The sequence below is a fragment of the Episyrphus balteatus genome, chromosome 3, assembly GCF_945859705.1.
Source record: "Episyrphus balteatus chromosome 3, idEpiBalt1.1, whole genome shotgun sequence".
NCBI classification, from domain to species: Eukaryota; Metazoa; Arthropoda; class Insecta; order Diptera; family Syrphidae; genus Episyrphus; species Episyrphus balteatus.
The window spans coordinates 111841307-111857388 of record NC_079136.1 but is presented as its reverse complement, the minus strand read 5'-3'; the positions used below and the strand labels follow the sequence as shown (position 1 = coordinate 111857388).

General features: G+C 30.7%; 1 protein-coding gene across 11 annotated transcripts in view; it reads left to right on the top strand.

The window, feature by feature from the left end:
* Positions 1 to 16082, top strand: part of LOC129914179 (sodium/potassium/calcium exchanger Nckx30C) — a 264053-nt gene that overhangs the window by 83240 nt on the left and 164731 nt on the right. For 10 of the 11 annotated variants that reach the window (XM_055993305.1, XM_055993300.1, XM_055993304.1 and 7 more), the window contains exon 1: positions 337 to 3747. The exons of the other annotated variant lie outside the window; for it this stretch is intronic. In XM_055993305.1, coding sequence (XP_055849280.1) covers positions 2373 to 3747 — 1375 coding nt within the window. In that variant the 5' untranslated portion in view covers positions 337 to 2372. Of the gene's footprint in view, positions 1 to 336; positions 3748 to 16082 lie in introns of those variants that run through there. 11 annotated transcript variants of the gene reach the window in all.

The following is a 16082-nucleotide window of genomic DNA, read 5'->3' as shown; positions in this document are numbered from 1 at the left end:
AAATACTAAGCGCAAAAATAGAAAGATTAAAAAAATAATAACTGAGCGAAATCATCTAGCACCGGTTTAACGTAGATTTTTATTTCCAATTGCCTACTTCCCTATATTCTCCAACGACAACGACGACACGAGAAAAAGGACACACACATTAAACTCGGCGAAAATTTATTTCTCGTTCACTAGGCTTCGCGAAAAAGTTTTTTTTTCTGTCTATACCATAGTTTCTGCACAAACCAGCCCATATATACAAACGTACTCGTAAATCAAATACGAAAAAAGCTTTTCCTGATACCATAATATCCTCTCTCTTTTTTCGCCTTCAATAAGGACACGCCGTCACTTTTCTCAATACAACCAGTTTGTGCGCGTCCATTCTGATTAAAGGACCGACAATACACGACACACAACACTCTCCTTAAAAACAGAAGAAAAAAAAAAACATTCAAGAAAAATATAAAACAACTCAGTGTTTGTGTTGGTTATCTAATAAAAAAAGGATATTTGACTTTTCCCAAAAACGTTTGAAAAAAACGGAAATGTTTTCATAAAACTATGCGGGTATAGATTTAAAAATCTTAAAAAGCAACTTCTCATTGTCCTTTTTTTATGAAATAAGAGGCCGAATAAAAAGAATATTTTTATATAATCATAGTCATAAGAAGGGTGTGTGATTAAAACTACAAAAAAATCTATACACATCAAAATCAAGGATGTAAAAAGGAAACAAAAAAGTAGATTTTTTTCTTTTATTTATAAATGAGTGTTTGTGTTATTTAAAATATTAAACAAAACTTAATATAAGTGTTAAATATAAGAAAATAAATTAAAAATATATACATACATATATGAAGAAAAAGTGTTACTTGTTTATAAAAAGTTTTACATATAAATATTTGACTAGGATAAGGTTGCAATTAAAAAGATTACATAATCATTTTCATTAAGAAAAATACAAAAAAAAAAAATAAGATAACAAAAAATAAACATAGTTAATGTCTAAGTCAAACAAAATTTTTGTTTGCTAATATTTGTCTGTTACGCAATCCAATCGTGAAGAAGAGTGCAAGTTTTATTTAAAAAAAAAAAAAAAAAATCCTCAAAATTTTGGTGAAAAAAAAAAATCATTTGGAGAAAAACGGCACATACAAAAAAGTCCGGAAAATCGAAAGAACCTATATATTTTTTCTTCTCCCGTTAAGTTTGTTCTTCGTGCTCTACACATACCTCTCATCATAAGTAAGATACCTACAAATGCACCAATAAAGTATGTATAGTATTTATATGTGTGTTTGTACACACATACGCAAGCAAGTGTTTTTTGTACCTAATTTAGGTGCTATACAATAACTGAGCGAAAAATACACACACAAATGTGAAAACGTCTTCGGGTAATATCAACAAATCCTACCCTATAACTGGCTAGGTAAAAAGCTTTCCTATGAAAGAGAACCATCAGGCGGTGGTTGTAATAACTACGCACGAGTCCGGAAGAGCTATTGCGCGCAAAAGTTAAAACTCAGCGAAAAATCAGCCAACTGAGCAAAAGAGAGACAGAAAAAATGGCTACAGCAATTGCTTTTTATAACCAAAGAGATACAGAGAAAGTTTTCTTACCTGATTTGAAAACTAACTACCCGATGAAAATTACCGTATAATAGTTGTTCGCGTTTCGCGGACTAACAACGTTATTTCTCTCTCATAACCGTGTAAAAAAGTATTAAAACTATTCTGTAGTCAAAAACAAATTAAAAAAAAAAAACTATAATGGATCCCTAGTATAATTGAATTGAATCTATTTGATTGAAACAACTTCTGCGATGAAGTTTACAATCGAAAAAATAAAATAAAAAGAAAAATTAAACCGAAAGAGAAGAAAATGTGTAAAAGTGGCAAGAGAAGATAAAAATGGTGTAAAATACTTTTTTTTACCATTTTTTCTTCCTCCAAAAACATACATAAAATCCCAAAATCATAATAAATTCAACACTAAAAATAAAAAAAAGTGTTTTCTATTTTTTAATTTTTTTTTTTTAACTTTTTTTCATTTGAAAAAAATATAATACATATAAAAAGTGTTATTCAAAAAGTGTAAAAAAATATTAATTAGTGCGTAGAATAATATATAAAACTAACGTGCGATTTTTTCTTCTCTGTAGAAATCTTCTTTCTTTATTTATACTATCATCTTACCTACTTCTACTACTACCTTACTACCTTTAATATTTTTAAGCTCTAATGAAATACTTTTAAAACAAAAACTATTTCTCTAAAATTCTATTATAGTGTCTTGTTTCGCTTTAAAAAATATTATACAAATAAAGGAAAAATTAAAACAAAAAAAAAATCAACAACGATCTAGAAGCGAGCGTATTATGGGTCCAATGTTGCCAGAACAACTAAATAAAATAAATACTAAATGGAATACCGATAATCATCAACAAAGTAAATTAATAACTACCAAAAATGAAATTTGTAACTGGGAAAAATTCAAAAATGAAGAACAAAAAATTAAAAATATCAACAATAACACAAACTACCTAACCTACAATGATGATGATGTTGTAGATTCAGATAGAAGATCCAATCCGACATTGTTGATGTGGAAAATGTTGCCTTCTGCAGCAATTAAAGTTGTAGATACAACTCAACCATTATCAACAATATTTATAAAAAATATCAACAACACCAATATCCTTCAAACAACAACGACAGAAAATCAAGAAGAAGAACCAGAAAAACAACAAGAACAAGAACATACAGTGTATTTCGAAGAGCAGCCATTTTTGAAAACTACGGCACTCGAGGGAGATGTGAAGAACAACTATACCCGTCGGCGGCGAAGAGGCAGGCTAAGGCTTCAACAAGCCAATCATTCAGATCATTCCCTGACAACAACAGTTACAACAACAACAGAAAATAATAATGACACTACAATTAATAATAATAATAACAACAATACCGCATTCACAATAATAAATTTAGATAATAATTTTAGAAAGACTTCGCTGCGTAATAATATTCAAGAAGAAGAAAAACACCAACAACAAACAACCCAAAACCAAATTCAAAATCAACAACACCAACAACAACAGCAACAACAAAATGAAAATAAATTAAATTTATTTATAAAAATAAATGATATGCTAACAAAATTCACCACGTTATCGTTGATGTTGTTGTTATTAGTTATCACATCGTTATCGAAATTTTATCGTTATGTAAATATTATAATCAACAATACAACAACAAATACAAACAATAAACGTCGTCGACTAGCAGCCAATATTAATAATAATAAAAATAACTTAAATTTAAAATTAAAGTTAAAAATAAATTATAAATTAAATAATTATAACAATAAGATAAATGTAAAAAATTATATATTTTTAATTGGTTTATGTGTTGCCACAACAATACTTCCATTAAATTTAGTTAATGCAGCTAAACCATTTTCAAATTCACAAAAACATACAAATCACAATAATAATAATTTAAAACATAATGATCATGGCGGTCATAATGGAGAAGGACATTTATCATCAGCATCATCAGGAGCAGCTGTATTAACACCATTACCACCGTTATTAGCGGACGGCGAAGGTGGTGGCGGTGGCGACGGTATTGGTGGCGGTTCATCAGCATCATCGGAAACGGAATTTATATATCAGTCATCACAATCGGATGAGAATTTCGATGATGATGATAAAAATTCATTATATACAAACGCCGAAACTTCTACTAATAACGGTGAGTTTAATAAAAAAAAAAAAAAAGTGGCAAGATATTTTTTTTTTAGGTAATTTCTGACAATGACTAATAAATATTGCTGTTCGTTTGAAGAGAATTTTTTGAGTCTATTCTTCTTTGAAAAACTTAAGGTTTTAAAATTCTCTAGATTTCTTATAAATGTTAAGGTCCTGAAAATTCCAGAATTTTGAATATTAAGATCTCGAAATGCCAAACTTTCACTGTCGAGCTAGAAAAATTGATACTGCTTTTTATAATAACACTGTATAATAGGAGAACTTTCGTATGCACAAATCTCCTTATACCTTCACAAATCTGGATTAAGACCCCAAAAACCATTTTTTTTTTGGAATTTCACTCATTGCAAAAATTCTAACTTCATAAATTCCTAAACGATTTTGGCTTAGAAAAACCTTTCCAAAGAAATAAATATTTGAATAACTTTATAAACTAAAGAGCATTATTTTGTTTTGACTTTTTTCAATTGGAAACAAAATTCCAATTGAAAAATATTTTTCCTTCCTCAATTTTAAGTAACAACTACAGGAATAAGTAGCTATGTTAAATCTTTCTACTTCTAATAAAATAAATTTCATTTATATATGTAAATTAATATTTAGCCAATAGTGCAGCCAAATAAAGAGTCTGTCTCTGAATGAATGTTAATAGGCCAAAAGTTTGTTTTGTAAATGCTTTTGTTTTGATATTTTATAACTTACCTCAAAAGTATGTAAAAATCTGAGCGGATACAATACATTTTTCTAGACTTTTGAGGTAAATTATAAAATGTCTAACAAAGACATTCAGCAAACTTTAAGCCATTTAGCACTCATTCCGAGATCTATCATTCTTTTCGCTTAATTTGACGACTGCAAGTAGTTTATCTATTTTTAAATAAATGCCTGGAATTTGGCATTGTATTTAAAGAACTAAAAAATTTATTATATTGTTTTGTCCAACAAAATGTGTTAGGTCCCCTGAACAATAAACTTTTTTTTTGTCAAACTGTCTAATTTGCTTTGAAAATCATTAAGTCTTATGGACCCAATCCAAAGGTCAGCATTATTTTTAGAAAAAAAAAAAAACAAAAACTTACTTTTCTGCACTGAATTCGAATCTGGGGAGAAAAAACGTCGCGGAACTATGTCCCCAAGTAAGCTGACCAAATTGAGCGAAATATGAGTCTTGTTATTATAAATCTTCAAGTGCTGGTTAAGTACCTCAAAATAAAATTGAGTGCTTCATTATTTTTGGGAAAAATTAATGTGGGTTTGGTATAATACTTAGGAGCTTATTAAGTGCTTTACGAATTAAAAAAAAATTCAAATTCAATTTTTTTTTTATTTACGTCGCTAAAATATTTTTCTTGGTTTGTAAAATTATGAAATGAATGTCTTTTTTTATTGTGTAAAATTCTCAGATTTTCCACTGCAAATAGAATATGAAATCTAGTTTTGTAATTGTGTACGAAATCTGAGCGTATAAAAAAAAATAAAACAAGAACAAATGTTCAGACAGATGTCAAACAGAGGAGTGTGTGTGAAAGTGCGTGGGTTTGTATGCGTGAATCTTGATAAAAATCCAGATCCAGATTTCTGATTCTCAGATTCATTTTTTTGTCATTTTTTTGAATCTCAAGACGCAAATAGATCATGAAATCTGAGATTTTTCCACTATTTCCCCTCTTCACCCCCCCCTTTCAGCTGTCAGATTCACAATTCTCATTCTGAGATTCGTCAATTGAAAACGACATAAGTGCTCAACTTATTTGATTTAAGTATATAACACATTTTCTGATATTTTCCTAAAAAAGAAAAGTACCTACTCATTTTCCATACAAATCCATCTTGAATTTCGTTTTTTCTTAAAAAATTAAAAAAAAATTTTTTTTTAAAATTTTTAGAGCACTTAATTAGCATCTTAATACTATACAAAACCTGATTTTGTACTCATAATTATAATTTGATTCATTTTCTTTCTACTGCACTGATAATTTGTTTAAAAATAATTCTTTTTTTAAAGTTGGGAAGCACTTAATTTAATTTTCGATACTTAGCCAGGGGCGGACTGGGAGTCAAAGGGCCTTCCGGGACTTTTAGGAAAAGGGCCACAAAATACTTACATAATTATTAACTTACTCGAAATATTTAAAAATAAAAGTTGATATGCAGAAATTGTTTTTTTATATACAGTGGTCGAAAAATAATTAGAAACAAGCTCTTTTTTTCAAAATGTATGTGTGTTCTTAATATAAATAAAAAATATTAGAAATATTTTTTACAGAGACATTTGAAGAGCTTGATGTTTTATTAACGATCTCGTCTTTATTGCATCTTCTTTTTCGAAAATATAAGGGGTTGGTCTGTCAGGAATAATTGTTAAGGACGTTTTATCTATTTTTTCGGAACATGTAGCATTTTACGAGGACTGCAACCACATTAACCGACTTATAGAAATTAGTCGGTGATAGTCCTTTTTTACCGACTTCCAAAAAGGAGGAGGTATTCAATTCGTCTGTATTTTTTTTTTTTTTTTTTTTTATGTTTGTTACCGCATAACTTTGGACAGAGTGAATCAATTTTGATAATTCTTTTTGTATTGGAAAGTGGCTGCAATGTGGTCCCATTTCAATTTCGTTCAGTTTAAGCCATAGGAACTATTAGAAAAACCATAAAACCCCGTTTTGAAACATGGAAGTCGGTTTTGTTTTTTTGATAAAAATGATTATTATTAATTGTACCTACTTTTAATTAATTGACCAAGTTTGGAAAATGTAAATGCTAAAAATCATTTATTTTTTCAAATAAAAGCATTTGTTTTTAAAAGTTTTCGTGAATTTATCCAGTGCTTTTGTTTGTCATGTTAAAGCTTCACAAGGAAAAGTTTTTTGAATAATGAACCCTTTAAAATTTCAAAACTTTTAATTACAAGTTAAAAGTTAAATTAAAGTTTAAGATTTCACAATTTCAAAATCTTTTAAAATAAAATGATAATGTTAAAAAACAACACTTCACGATTTTCACAAAAAAAAAATAATATTTTTAACAGTTACTAACAGTACCTTTTACTGAACCGGTAAATTAGGTACTTCGATAAATTAATTAAATTTTATATCATTTTTTAAATTGATATTAAAATTCTTATAAAATTAAATTAAAAATATTTTTGTGAGTTATCAGGTACATAAAAAGCTTTGATATTCTAAGCAACTATTTACGATTTTATAATGTTTTTTGTCCCGGGTTTTGCTCCCAGAAATATGGTCACCGTAATTATACCACAACTCGTGTATGCTAAAAATTTGTTAAATATTTTGTATACACAGGGTTTCCCAAAAGTAATGGATCAAACGAAATATGCTGATAGGCTATCTTTAGGACTCTCAGAACTTGGTAACTTGTTCATCTCAAATTCTTACGGTTTTCGATTTAATGCAGTTTTTGCGAAATTTCGAAAAGTCCCAACTTTGCAACTGTATTTTGCTCTCTCCGCTCATAATAGATTTTTGTTTTTTACAATTCTTTCACTAGAACATTTCTTAATAGTAAGAAATAATTAATAAATCAAAATATTTTTTGCTGCAAATCAATTAAGAGTTCAATATTTTTTAAAAACTCAATTTGTTACTTTTATTTCATATTTTGTCACCTTAATCTCTAATTAGGGGAGATTAGGTACTGTTGAAGCAAAGGACGGTTGAAACAATACAAGTAGCTCGAGAATCGTTAGTGATACAGTACGACTTATAGGGAATCGAATGTATTTGAAATTTCAATTGTTTGTCAAAAGAGCTTTTTTTTCGGAAAATGACAGGAACTATGTGATCGAAGAGCTACCTTACGGAAAGGATATAAAATATTGTTTCAGTGTATTTGTTTTTAAACCTTTGTGAAAATCGAAAGCTTGGTCTTGTTCAAGCTTTTTGAACCGAATACTTTTTTAAAATGAAAGAGAGATATACAAACAAGCTACTAGGGGGAAGAAGAAAAACATCGTGTTTACTTTTTTGTACTTTTTTGACTTTGTGTTTTGATGTAGTTCAGGCTTAACACAACAAATAAAGTACCTTGGCACCACTGTTTTTATCGAGAGAATGTAAAATCTGGATAATTGTCTGGATTTTTCAAAAATCTATACAGATAAGGTTTTTGTTGTTTTTTGTTTTTTGCCTCGAAAGATTCATATAGGGCCCCCAAACAGAATTCGGTAGGCCTCCAAAGATCCATAGGAGGCCTTCATTGACTGAAAGGCCATAAAGATAATTCTGTGGGCCTCGAAAGATCCATAGGAGGCCTTCCATAAACATGATTCTGTGGGCCTCGAAAGATCCATATGGGGCCCCCTGAAAATCCATAGGGGGCCCACAAACAGAATTCGGTAGGCCTCTAAAGATCCATAGGAGGCCTTCATTGACTTAAAGGCCACAAAGATAATTCTGTGGGCCTCGAAAGATCCATATGGGGCCCCCTGAAAATCCATAGGGGACCCACAAACAGAATTAGGTAGGCCCCTAAAGATCCATAGGAGGCCTTCATTGACTTAAACGCCATAAACATGATTCTGTGGGCCTCGAAATATCAATATGGGGCCCTTTGAAAATCCATAGGGGGCCCACAAACAGAATTCGGTAGGCCCATTAAGATCCATAGGAGGCCTACGTTGACTTAAATGCCGCAACATAATTCTGTGGGCCTCGAAACATACATAGGGGGCTCACAAACATAATTCTATATGTCTCGAAAGATCCATAAGGGGCACAATAGATTTATACTGACTAAAAAGGCCAGAAACCGATTTAAAGCATGACGTGAGTGAATTTAAAAATTGAATTTCAAGTGTCCTCATTCCATTCAGAAATGTTTTCTTGCCCGAGGGCCTACCGGGAAAAATCCAGAATGCCCGGTGGGCCAGTCCGCCCCTGTACTTAGCTATTAATTAATTAAAGAGCACTAGAAGATTCAATAAAAACTACATGTTCTGTTTCGTACTTGATAAATTCTGAGATTGAATTTGAACTATGTAAGTGCCTTAAATTTACGAAGATTATACATTTTCGTTGAATTACAAAAAAAAAAGAATTATTTTTACCAATTTTTATTGGCAATCGATGAATGCCGAAATATCTTTTGGCAACACTTTTTTTTTCAATTTAATTTTGCACGCGGAAAAATTGTTGGGTGAAAAATCTAAATTTCCATCGCGTAAAAGTCGGAAATTGCTTTTTAAAAATCCATTGAAAAAAATTTGTTTTTTAAGTTAAAAAAGGCCAAATTTATACCTTTGGACTTTTTTGACTTTGATAGATCCAATTGGTCTTATTAGCAACGCTTTCATTGGATAGATTTTGGCTTTGTTTCATATTCTCAAGGCGGTAGATTTTACATTTGCTTGGATTTTACAGAACAGATTTCACGAGTCGATTTTAGCCGCACGATATGTCGTTCGACTAGGAGTTTTCTATAGGGATTATCACTTTAGTCGCCTGCGACTTACGTTCACACGAGTCGAAAAGCTTCGCCGCACGGCAAAAATCGACTCGTGAAAAGTCCCCATAAGTGAAACTCTATCACATTGATATTTTTAAAAATGATTCCAAAAAACAATGATTCTTTTGTTTTTTGAATAGAGGCATTTAAGACGAAGTGAACAATAAAAATGTCGAGCTGATTCGGCTCACACGATATCAATTTATGAACTCATTCAAGTCGTGTTGTTTAACAAGTTAGTAATTTGAAAAATTCATACAAACAAAGTCTAAATAAAAGAATGAAGTTCTAATTAAAAAACGAGGCACGCTATTAAATATTTCGTCTCAAAAACTAGTCTCCGGTGAAAATCCTTTTTATATTTTTAACCAAAGTGCAGGAATATTTTTCGAAATGTTTTTGTTTTTACAACTTAATCCACTTGCTACTATAATTTAGAAATAAGTATGAATTCCTTTGAATATTGCTTTTAACAGGTAAATATTCAAAAGGCTCAATTTCCAATAGATATAAAAAACTGACTTCGATTGCATTATTAATTTGAAAAGAAATGTTTCGTGGTGATTTAATTCGACGTGAAAAGAATCCAAAAAGGGCGTTGTTGACTTTTCGGCATTGATAGGCACCTTTACTTCAAAAACTTGACAGGCTAAAGCAACTCTGATTTAACAAAATCCTTTAGAAAAGTATGGTTTGGTTCAAAAGCTTTAATTTGCAATATAGAAAATCAATTTTACTAGGCCTTTATTTTAAAATAGCAGCACACAATTATTGTTTATAATTCAATATTGCCAATTAAATGAAAATTTGAAGTTTTAATTATGAAATAAATAATACTTAGGGTTTTACAACTTGCTTTAAAATTAAAAGGGCAAAGTCCAGGTAGGCAACTCGACCCAGGTAGGCTTGTAACTTTTTGGTTACCAAAGATCGCTTACACTTTCTCTTTCCCAGTTGACTAAAAAAAACCCAAACCAGCAAAACTAACCAAATTGTCCTCACACATTATTTTTTCTACTCTTTACTCTTCTCAAAAATCTAATAAACACACTCCAACCACTAATCAATAAAAAAATGAGTCGAGTTGTCGTGAGTTGGACTACGGAAAGTCGGGTTGAGGATTGAATCGGGCTATCTGAGTCGGGGTTTACAAAACCGTGTTGTCTTGAGTGAAGAAAATGGACCTATAAATATATTTGATCCTCTAAGGTTTCTAACTTTTTGGAAAATTGCTTGTTTTTCGTCCGTGTTCTGCAATTCAATAGAAAGTGAATTGAAATCACTTTTCAATTTCACGTGAAATGAAATTGCATGTTCTACATTTCGATCGATTTTGAAAACTTCCAAATAGCTTCGAACTTTAAAATTGTCAATTTTTATAGATAAAGCAGAATTCCAAAGAAAAGAAAACAAAAAACTGCCAACCTGTGCGAACTTTGAGGTGTGGCCGAGTGGATAAGGCGTTGTGTTACTAATTCAACGTTCTCTAGACACGTGAGTTCTAATCCCGTTTTATCAAAATTTCAAAATAATGAAGTTTAATAATTTCTATTTGACAAGAAACTCAAATTTTTTTATAAATACAAAATCGAATCTTACCTAAAATTCTATTCAAAAAAGAGATAACATTTAATCTAAGATATTTCTTTGGAAAAACTTACTATAAATATTTCTAAGTCCCTCACAATCTGATCTCCTGTATAAAGTATTATCTGTATATAAAATATGCAACATTTCTTGCAACGTTCCCTTACTATAGTGTTTTTCTGTCTGTAAAATGTCTACTTTATTGTAATCTGGTCTGTCCTTTATCTAAACAATGTTAAGCTAACGCTGTTTTTTTGGACTGTCCGCTATTTATACTTACCTGATCTTTTCAATTTTGAAAATCTTTTAAATTCGAGAACAACGAACAAACGGTTGAAGTGTCAAAAATGTATAAGTTAAACAAAAAAGTTATCAGTTAAACACAACAAACTTTTCTTTATCTCTGGCAATCTTTTGTAAGCCTCTGCTTTAAGAATTAAAAATATGTCTGTCTAGCTCCAAAAATTTCATTAAATTTCTTAAACAAAACCTACCAAAGAGAAAAACTAAAAGGTTTTGAGATAACAAAAATGTAAAATTAGGGAAAGGCAGCTCGAAAGCCTCTTTATACTTACTTCCAATGCATTGGAACCAAAGGGAGGAGCTAAAGTATAAATTAATGGCGCAACATTTTAAACAAGTCATTGTTAAGAGGTCAGCATATTACTAGTTAAAAATTTGCAAAATATTTAGCAGTTTACTAGCTGATCATTTTAATAGGGAACTTTTTTTTTCTGAAAACCCATAAACAGGAGTATAAACTTCGAATCGATTAAGGAATTTCGTTTTCTGTAAAGAACATTTAAATTTACTTCCAACAAATTTTTAAAAGACACAATTTCTTTTGTACAATTTTCCCAAGTTGTATTGATTTAAAAATAAAATGTAGATACCTATTTCTATACAGGTACGAAAGACCCACTCCTGTATTTAATTTTTTTCAAGCCTGTAATTTCATCCGAATTGTTCTCTGCCCTTAGCACCAGATCAATTACCAGCAATCGAACTGAATGCCAAATTAAAAATTAATCATCGCATCGGCCCGTTTCATGCTCTCCCTCTTGATATGTTGTTGTTGGTGTCCTCGATTTTATCCTCTTTACACAAAAAGTGTCACAAAATGAACTGTCATCATGACAAACTCTTTTCCGTTATAATTATTTGTGAAGAGTAGTGAGTGTCCTTGCAAAGACAAGCGCAAACATGCAGAGGCAGAGACAAGCAAGCAGTACCAGCAGCAGCAATTAGTTTTGTCTATTAAATCTTACAGCAAGTCTATAATTAAGATTTTTATGTTTGTTTAGTATGTTTTTCGTTATTATTTTTTTTTTTTGTGTTTATTATAAAGGAAGAAGGACGAAAGAGAATATAGTATATTATGAGAAATATATAGAAAATGAAAACTTCATCCTTCTGGGTTTGAGTTTTATGAGTAGTGATGTTATCCTTGCCGTCATTTATATAAGTTCCAGTTACTATGTCATATCCCATCAACTTCAACTATGACAACAAAGTTTATGTGATTTCCGGTTCCTTAGATACACATCATCCATGTCGACACACATACGTATAATCATCTCATAAACACTCTCAACAAGGGGGTCCTCTCCTTTTTCAACCAAACACACACACACGCACATATTCATGTACTTATATCACTTATCTGTGTATATTGTGAGTATGGATGCAACTTGAAGTTGAAGATCTAGTTGATGTTGTTGTTGTTTTTGTTATAAATGTTGCTGTTGTAATTTTACTACATCCTCCCCTTGTTGTTCATTCTTCCGCTTTGTTTGTCACAACATCCACTTGAAAGGAATAGTAACTTCTTCCTTGGTTTGTTTTTAAAAGGATTTTAACTTGAAGTTTAATGTGTTGAACTTTACCATTTATGGATTGAGGCGAAGTTGATATCATATATAACTGAAATAGAAGGTTGAAAACGGTAGTTTTGAAAAGTGCAAAAATGGTGATGTAATTTTGCTATTTACGATCATTACCTATAGAGAGACTTGTGTGTTCAATGAGTTTGAATATTTATTTGATTTTCCAAGGAAAACTTTTGCAATGCTCATTGTTTCGTTGAATAGCTTTACCCTATACCTATACACGGATAGTTATCTGCATGAAAATATATGTATGAACAATGAACATTGAACATACTTGAAGAGAGTTTGGAAAATTCAAAACTAAAAGTATTTTTGTTTGAGGCTATTTGCCTCTGGCATTTTGAACTTTGAATTTGCTTAAACTTATAAAATATCCTTTATCTAATTCCGAAAATTTGGATTCGTAGGTATGTCTACATGTTTGGTGCTTGACAGGGGCGTACACTCCCTTGGGGCAAGCGGGGCGGTGCCCCGGGGCCCCCGACCGACCCCAGGGCCCCCACTGGAGACAATACAGAGAAGGAAACTGTTAGCATAAATTGAGTTACGAAGTAACCAGGGAGACAAATTATGTCATGCAGTGTAATGTATAATGCATTGGTAGCCACACAATATATGTATGTATATTGATTTTAAAAAAAGGTTACCCCAGGGGCCCCAAAAAAAAATAAACTGCTTTTTTAAAAGAAAAATTATAATTTTATCTTAGGGCCCCAAAAAATATTACTTGAAAAATCTTTGCCACCACAAATAATACATTAGGGGCCCCAAAAAAGCGATAAAATATTATTTGAGGATCCTCAAAAGTGGTTCAAAACAATCAAATGGAAAATTAAATATAAATTCAGGGGCCCCAACATAAATACATCAGGGCCCAAAATAAAAACATTACGTTATTGGTGGCATTCCGAATATTACTTCAGAACAGAGGCCCCAATACCTACCTATTAATTCTTGGCTCCAAAAAAATTATATTATATTTTAGGGGACTCTAAGCACTTAATTTTGAGGCTCTAAAAATAATTTATCAGAGGCCCCAAAATAAAAAAAATTATGTCTGATGATGGAGAATAAAATATGTATTTACTACTTCAGAACAGAGGCCCCAAGAACTATCAATTCTTAGCTAAAAAAATTTTATTTTAGGGGTCTCTAAATATTTAATTTTGGGGGCCCCTAGTACAAGTGTTAACTACTTTTATGAGAGACATTTTAAGTAAGTATAGCAAAGTGCATTACGAACATATTAAAACATTAAAATAAACCTAAAAATAAATAAGCCATACAAAAAAAAACGTATGGCGTATACGTAATTTTTTTTTTAACTAAGGGGCCCCCAAATATCAAAGGGGCCCCAAAATTTAGTCTTACCCCGGGGCCCCGGCGACTCAACGTACGCCACTGGTGCTTGACTTCTTCCTATCGAATGTTTTTTTTTTTGCAGGCATCAGACTGAGTGCACTATTCGCGTATCTAATGCTTTTGCTGTTATTGCGGAATTTATAGTTCATTTGAAATCGATTTCAGTTTGAATATGTACAATAGTTATATATTTTTGTTTGAATGGTTGTAAAATGTGATTGGATCACTTAACTAACTCATTCTGAAAAATTATTTATACATAGAACATTGTTAAAACTGGTATGGTTATTAAGTGTTTTTTTTTTTGTATATATTTTTATTTATTTTATAATAAAAAACACTCTTTAAAGAATTGAACAAAAAATGGAATACTTTATAATAGGCATTTCTTCAGTAAAAATAAGTAAAATTCATTCATTCGTTGCACGGTGCCCAATTACTAATATTAATATTTTGGCTTTATGAATCATAAGGCCTATTGCACACGAAGCTGGGAACCGTCAAAATGGCCCGTTTAACCGTTTTTTTTTTACATTTGTTTTCAGTTTGTTCGTGTGAAGATGTCCATAAAATTGTGTTCCCACAATCCGGCTAACCGAGCCATTTCCACGGTTAATATCTCTAGTCTTCTAATTTTAATGCTATTGAGCATTTATGGCATTATTTTGTACCAAAAGTTACAAAGCAGGCAAATGATAAGGTACCTGAAACGAGTCTTATAGGAGGAATGGTTAAGATTCGGCCCAAATGTTAGAGTAAGGTCGGTGAATATGGACCACCCCACCAGTCATAGCTTTGCTAGTAAAACTGATAAATTTAATGTTATTCCATAGGTATTTATTTTTATTTAAAACAAAACAATAGTTTATTCTAATGAATAATTAACAACGCAAATAACAATTCAATTTATAAAATTACAAAAAATAAATATTGAAGAAACTCAAAAACGTTAAAAATAAAAAGTAGTGGGTAATTTGGACCAGATATATTTTTTTTTTCTCAAATATACTTCCAGTATCGGAGTTTTCAATTTTGTATAATCTTATGAACGTAGTTTTTGCTTTTAAAAAGTCACCAAATTTGCGCCTACATAACTATCCCAATCGCTCTTTCCATAGCCTCCGGATCCCAAGGATATTTTCTTTTGTTTTCAAACTCATGGACAAAATGGACCCCAAAAGTAATAATGCAGATTTGTTCGAAATGATCTCAGGATTCCAAATTTGTAAATTTCAAAATCGTACCTGTTCCCTTTTTTCAGTTACAGGCATTATACATATATACATATTATATATATACACACATTTGACTTAGAATAGGAAACAAAAATTAAAGTAAAAACAAATGCACACTATAATGTCCTATACCTTTTTGGAAAGCTAAAATATACTCCTTCAATTTGAAGTTCATTAAGTAAATAGTTTTTGAGAAATTTATGGCGTTTTCGATTGGCAGTCCGGAAGCGTCCGAAATCATTCTGAAAGCGTTTTATTCGTACAAAACTGACAGTTTTGTGTGAATAAAAATTTTTCAGAATGATTCCGGACGCTTCCGGACTGCCAATCGAAAACGCCATTAATTTTATAGTAATCATTTTAGAAAAAAATATTGTTTTTTCTTTAAGTTTATTTTATTCAATTGTTTTTAATAAAGGTTAAAATTTTTTTACACAAATCAATGCTCTCATTGATTTTAAGTCAAAAACAAAAAAACCGCATGTTTAAAAGTATCTTAGTTTTTGAGATTCAAGGAAAGATGTATCTATTCTATGTAATATGGGATGTTTTTCCGTTATACGTAACATTATAACTCTTACATTTCAAAAATAGTCCTGAAATATTTAGAACGTAATAAAAATAACTTAAAAAAAATATAAAAATTAAAAAAAAAATTCAATACCCTAAAATACTCTGAGTCACGCTAAGTGTGATTAGAACTAACAAATCAGTTGATTGAATAACCATTACACAAATTTTTCCTAGGAACAAAAAAAAAGTGCTTATCTTTTTTT